The sequence below is a fragment of the Dendropsophus ebraccatus genome, chromosome 7 (genome assembly GCF_027789765.1).
Source record: "Dendropsophus ebraccatus isolate aDenEbr1 chromosome 7, aDenEbr1.pat, whole genome shotgun sequence".
Taxonomy (NCBI): domain Eukaryota; kingdom Metazoa; phylum Chordata; class Amphibia; order Anura; family Hylidae; genus Dendropsophus; species Dendropsophus ebraccatus.
The window spans coordinates 103076032-103082850 of record NC_091460.1 but is presented as its reverse complement, the minus strand read 5'-3'; the positions used below and the strand labels follow the sequence as shown (position 1 = coordinate 103082850).

General features: G+C 42.5%; 1 protein-coding gene across 1 annotated transcript in view; it reads right to left on the bottom strand.

Moving 5' to 3' along the window:
- Positions 1–3211: 3211 nt before the first annotated feature.
- GTF2E2 (general transcription factor IIE subunit 2) overlaps positions 3212–6819 on the bottom strand; it is a 31342-nt gene continuing 27734 nt past the window's right edge. The window contains exons 7-8 of the mRNA XM_069978053.1: positions 5541–5656; positions 3212–3774 (exon numbers count right to left, since the gene is read on the bottom strand). Of these exons, the coding sequence (XP_069834154.1) occupies positions 3655–3774; positions 5541–5656 (236 nt within the window). The 3' untranslated portion in view covers positions 3212–3654. The remainder of the gene's footprint in view (positions 3775–5540; positions 5657–6819) is intronic.

The following is a 6819-nucleotide window of genomic DNA, read 5'->3' as shown; positions in this document are numbered from 1 at the left end:
CCACCTGCTTTTGTTTTATCTCAGGGAAGTCAGCTCTGCAGACCCAAAATATAGCTTCCAAGGGCTCTTCCTTCTTGCCCCTGGACAGGAAACAGGAACTGAGGAGGAAGAAGCTGGCCGCCATCTTAAAGAATTTGAAAGAGGATCCAATTGGCCAGAGGCACAATCTCATTGGTGCAGTCATGGGCATAATAAGGGAAATGACTGCTGCAACAAGATATAAAAATGCTAGTAAGAAAAACAATTGCTAAACTTTGTACTTAAAGCTTCAGATTTACTAATATACATCAACGTTATGGTTGGAAATCCTGCTTAAGATTATACAGACACGTAGACAGGTACTCATAAGGGAATAACTGGAAACATATTTAAGAATTCCCAACACTTGCCAAGATCTAATGTATTTCAGTATGTTCTACTGCTTCAGTGGATGGACCCCATTTACCTTACACGTTCCTAAATTCTGAGAACAAGCCATTTAATACGAAACAATGTTGTTCATCTATAAAAAGAAGGTTGGAGAATGTGGAGCTATTAATCCCAGATTTCAAGGCCATGAACATATTTTTATGTATAGGAAGATTACAATGTATCCACCTGACTTCTTTCAGTATGACGAGAGAAAAGCCAGCTGGAATGGAACATATGGCATCAATATCACTGATAAGGAGGCTATCACTGATTCTGATAGGTTGTAATACTTACTTACATAATTAGTTGTGAAGAACCAGTCTTTTCCCTACACCTATAACAATCTGTGGAATTAAAAGGGTTCTATAATTATTGTTTACAAATACATAGTATAGATGAGCACAACTGAAGCGTGCTGAGTCCGATTGTGCTGCATTTCATTACTTGTGGCGGAGGATACAGCCCTAGGGAGCCTGGGAAAACATTGATACAGACTATGGCCATAGGGTGTATCCATGTTTTCTCGGACTTCCTAGGGCTCCATCCAACTTCTTCCCGCCACCGGTAATCAAATGCCACACGCTCTGGGTTCACTCTTTTTATATTAGGAATGAAAGCTGAGCTGTGTTGCCATCCGTGTAATAACAGTGTTTATTTCTGGTGATATGGTTGTGCAGAACAGCTGGCACCCCACCAATCAGCTGCTGAGGGCCCATCCCATTGATAGGCCAGCAATGAGTTCGTGTGTATTTATTTTGACTTTGCCTCTGAGCTACCCCTAGGCAACTTTAATTGTGCTAACCATGCAGGCTTACAGTTTAAAGCAGAAGTCTGGGGTAGGGACATTTTTTTTTTTTTTTTTTTTTTTAAACTTGAAATAATTGCTGGTTACCTCAATCCACAACTCCGGTCACCGACCCCTTCCTAGTGTAGGCACAGAAGCTGGGAGGTGACGTTCCAGACCCGCTCAGCTAGTCAGCGGCTGCAACGGTGCTCGGGCTGTGTTGCTGACCCGTTGAGCAGGCGGGGGAACAGAGCACTGGACTGCGGGATGCAGTTCTGGAGCTAGGGAGGTGAAGGCATGTTAATTTTTTTCCCACGTACCCCCTTCCTCGGCAACTTTGAAAAGAATGTTCCTGCCCGGACTTCTCTAACTGGCCAGTACATACTTTAGGATAGTAAGAAAAGGTTCACAAAACTCCAACTAGAAGCTATAGTATTAATAAATAAGGGGTATCATTACTCATAATCATACACATCAGGCAGCTTACAGTTGACTGGGCTACTTGGCACTGTCTCCGACCACTGTATATCAACTTGATGACTCTTTGCAATGAAACTTTTATATTAAGAAATATTAGATCTGCACACAATAGAATTTTATATAATTAAATAGAACCAGCTTTTACTTAATACCAAACATAATAGTTAAAAAAAGAGAAATGAAACCTCCTCCACCAGTCCACTCATCATGCCCATGCTACATGGCACAGGCATATTATACATAATCATGATAAACATGTGATAACGTGCCAATAAGGCAAAGTGCATGTTACCAGAGAAATACAAACCGTCTTCACAAACATTGCTCTTTTAAACTGAGCCCTCTACTCTAATCGCTACAGTATAAGTTTCAGTATACAGATGCTTTGTGCAGATCCCAAGTACCACCTAAGGGAAAGAGACTATAGTTAAACTAGGTGATTTGTAGTGTACTTTTAGCACTTACAATGTTCTTGTACATAATAAATAATCCCATGCAATGGCCCTAACAGTTTAAAGAGGATGTACCATCAGGTACATCCTCTTTAATCTGACCCAGGGATAGAACGGCACAGTCACGGGGAAGCTGGTGCCGAGGTCCGTTGTTTGAACCGCGGCCCGATTCCCGTGTACGGTGCCGTTTTATCAAAGGGTCCCGGGCCGGAGCTGAAGCACAGGAGGTGGGCCGGCCCGCCCCCAGTGGGAGGAATCCCCCGCCCCTGTATGACGCGGCTCTATTGATTCTAATGAAGCCGCGTCATAGAGGGGAGGGAATTCTCCCCCATTGGGGGCGGGCCGGCCCGCCTTTTGTGCTTCAGCTCCGGCTCGGGAACAGTTGATAGAACGGCGCTGTACACTGGAACCGGGCCGCGGTTCAAAAAACGGACTACGGCACCGGCTTCCCCGTGACGGCGACGTTCTATCCCTGGGTCAGATTAAAGAGGATGTACCTGATGAAATCCGTGAGGTCTAGATTATACTCAAGGTAAGAAAGCTTCTGTGCCCATCACCTCAACCTTCATATATTGACATGCATGGCTTTCAGTGCCTTTACACTTGCCGATCTTCGGCCATCGTCTTTCTTTACAAGGCAAGATTAATCATGCGACCAGGCGCGATGCAGTGTTCGTGAGGCTATTTAAATATATTGCCATCAGCTACATATCCTGTTTACACAGAGAGATGTCACCGATAAATTTTGCTGGCACACAAACGATGCAGGCTTTTTTCCCTCCTCAGTTGACCACTGACACTTTTGCACTGGCCGATTATCAGCCGAATGAGTGTTTCTAGCAACATTCATTGTCGATAATAGTCCTGTGTAATAGGGGCTTTAGTACTGAAAGGCAAGCACAGTACATTAATCAATCAAGGCAGGAAGGAGTGGGGAAGGGTTGGGGTCCTGCAGCTAACACAGCCTCCGTGACACTTAAGCCCTGAGCATAAGGTAGAGGGCACAAACTCCCTTTAAGGGTACGTTCACACATAAACATAAACAGGAGATGACTACCATGGAATACAGTTATTACTTTTCACATTTTCACTCGAGAAATTAAATGATTTTTATTCAAACACAAAAAGCAAGTAGACATTGCAATATAAAATATTGTCTATAAGTAGGACGTAAAGCAACAAGTGGAGACATTAAAGAAAGAAAATGCACTTTCCAGAAGTTGGTGAGCCAATATGTACAGTGAAGACAACTTGAGAGTTCAGATTGTTGCAGTATCCACATGACTAGCACTAAGGACCAGTTTTAGCCATCATCTGACTCACAGAATAGAGTGTAGAATTATTCAATACGTAGCAGGATCCTAAAAGGACAGGGCTGAAAATGGTCTCTGGTAGATGATGGGAGAAGGTAGCACTTGACCGATAAGTCTGATTGATGACGTGTCAGTAAGGCTCAGAGGCAATAAGAGCAAAGTAAAGCCCGTGCTCTTCTGTAAACATCCCTACTCCCAAATGACTGCCTCTTTCTCACGGTTTGCTGGGAGTCACATCTGTGTAATCTTTCAGAACATCCGCCAAGTGATCATTGTGAGTCTTGAATCTCCGCTTCTTCTGTGAGTTTGCCTTCTTTCTCTTTTGTACTGGAATCTGAAAAAACAAAACAAATGGAAAATGTATTGCATTATCAGGGCTCTGCATTTGGCCCTTTCTGTCGGCTCAATAGACAATGGACGGAGCAAAAGAGCTTGACCGCTACTTCACTAAAACTCCTTGCTATGGTCACCCAACGACGGGGATTCTTCAATATGCAGAAACTTGTCAAAGTTGTCAATTAAGAAAGCATCAAGTCACTGACTTAGGTAAAAATTATCGCTATTGACTGACTGCATCTCTTAGGGCAGGCATGTCCAAAGTCCGGCCGGAGGGCCATTTGCGGCCCACGTTCCGAACTCTTACGGCCCCCCAGGTATCCAGCTTGCTATTATCTGCCTGTGTTATAAAGCATATAGCATGTAGCATGTAAAATGGTCGGCCCTCGCACATGTTCACTTCATCAAATTTGGCACTCTTCGAAAAAAGTTTGGACATGCCTGTCTTAGGGGATGTGCAGCCAATAGCAATACATTTAAATGACAGCATGGACAATATAGCGATTGTTGGTGTGGCCCGGCCATACGATTAATCATGCCTTCTAAGGGTAGCTTCACACGTACCGTATCGCTGCGTTTTTAACGTTGCGTTTTTGGTGCGATTTTTACATGCGAGTTTTGATTTTCACATGAAAATCATGTGAAAATCAAAACGCGCATGTAAAAAAAGCAGCAAAAACGCAGCGATAAAAACGCAATACGATACGTGTGAAGGCACCCTAAAAGGCACTGCAAACAAGTGCTGATCTTGCTGAATGGCGCTCGTTTGTGGCCACAGATATAAAAAGGACCCTTAGGAAGAACCTGTCTTTTACCTCTAACAGATAGTATACGTATATAGTCTGTCAATTTACCACCGCCTTTACCTGTGTCACGTCCACTTTAGCTAAAAAGATGATTAGCCAGACTACATATGTCTGACTGGGTGATTGATTTTCTATTCATATTATATCTGATACACCCACATGTGACTGCTCGAGAACAATGAATGCAAGAGTTATATTTGTCCAAGTGTCTCTACTATTTGTTAGAAGATTAGTTCAGCCCTGACAACATAAACCCTACTATATACAATGGCTAGATAAAAAAAAAATAAGGGACAGAATAGGCACTCTGATACGTCTGTGTTGCTCTTCTATGGACCGCCCTTGGTAGCTATTACCTCCTGCACACTGGGAACACTGAGAGACCTGCTGTATTAGAGATGCCTGGAGGCAGTCGTCTAGCTATTACAATTTGGTCCTTGTAAAAGTCACATATGTCCATGTTCCTGCCTCTGACAAGAACCTGCTTTTTATGTGTTGTCTAGTACATTCCCTAACACATATTTAAAGTTGGGAATCAGGTATCAGGCAACCTTAGGGCCCTATTCGCTATTGCGTTCGTATCTATTGCGAACGACCGAACGATGTCTTATTTAATGCGAACGATTTGCGAACGTTTTGTGAACGAGCAACTAAAAATAGGTCCAGGTTTTATAAAGCGATCAACGATTTCTTGTTCAGTCGTAAATCGTTAACTGCATTTCAACCGAACGATTATCGTTTAGATTTGAACGATTTAACAATAATCTGAACGATAATCGTCCAGTGGAATAGGGCCCTTATTCTTGGGATTGGTGGAAGAGCCATCAGCCTGACCTTCTATAAGAAGATATTTATGCTATATACTCAGACCCGGACCAATCAAAACTTTTGACACGTCGAAAGTTTTTTTTGTACGACAGTGACACAAGTTTAAACAATATCCTGGGAAATGACTTACAATTTTCTTTGGTCCGGATTCCTGCATAGAGGAAATGCCTTGTCTCTTCAGGTACTCCTCAATCTTCTCTTCATCCATGGAGTCTACTGGGACGCTCCTCCAAAGCTTCTGAAATTCTAATGAGACAGAAAACACGTCACAAACATGTGACAAGCCAACAATTCCACAATCTTACCTATCTTAGCCATACCTAAAAGTACAGGTCATAATAAAATATTTAAAAGATGAGAGAAACTACAGTAAGTTCCTTTTAACTCTTGTGGCTGGAAGCAGAATTATACCTCCAGCCACAACAGGCCTTTCCTCCCGCCAAGCATTGCAGCACATGAGTGAGTCATAACTCAGTTTTTACAGCTAGGAAACACTGACAGCCATAGGCCGTGTCCATGTTTTCCAGGACTCCCTAGGGCTGCATCCAACTTCTTCAGCCATTGGATGAACCCAAGCATGACCAAGGTTCGTTCATCTCTATTGTCTATGTGATTAACAGCTAGAAAAATTCTAGTCTGAAAATAAAAAGTCAGATATAAAATACACCTCTTTTGCTCAATGATTCCATAAAGTAATACAAGTATTGGGATCCTGTGGTTGGGTGCCATTGTCTGAGGAGTCCACTATCAACTCCCCCTTCCCTGTATCCATCCCCTCCTTGGTTGAACTTGATGGACATGTGTCTTTTTTCAACCGTATTAACTATGTAACTATACTCACTAGTTTGGATTTTAGGCTATTCTTGTGGATGCTCATTTATGGGAATAGTCCTGTGTAATATTGATGTAAATCTAAGACACTATACGTTTTTGACATCATGCTCTATGTAAGTAAATGGATTCTACGACCTAAACATAATAGATCCTGTATATTTGATTTCTTGTGGCCTTGTTTTGCATTTGGCTAGTTTTCTTACTTTTCCTAATGTAATCCTTTTTGTAGCTGGAAGAATATTCACACTTTCCTAGTAGATATTTACTATGTTGTAGATAGTTATTCAACCTATACAAGCGACCCAACAATAATCCATCAAGCATATAGGAAAGAGCCCTGCTGCGGCTTAGATCTGGTATCTACTATAATTCTCAGCAGGTGAAACAGATGGCTGTGTATGAATTGTGGGCTCTGCTTGTTGAATGCGTATGTTACGATGCAATCCAGAAACGAAGGGAGAGTGAACAGTGCCAGACGCCGCCGTGATACGGTATTCCTGGTATTCCAGATCCTGGTTAAGGGAGGAGATGAGCAGTAGGAATCCAATGCTGCATTCATTCATCAGCATAAACCA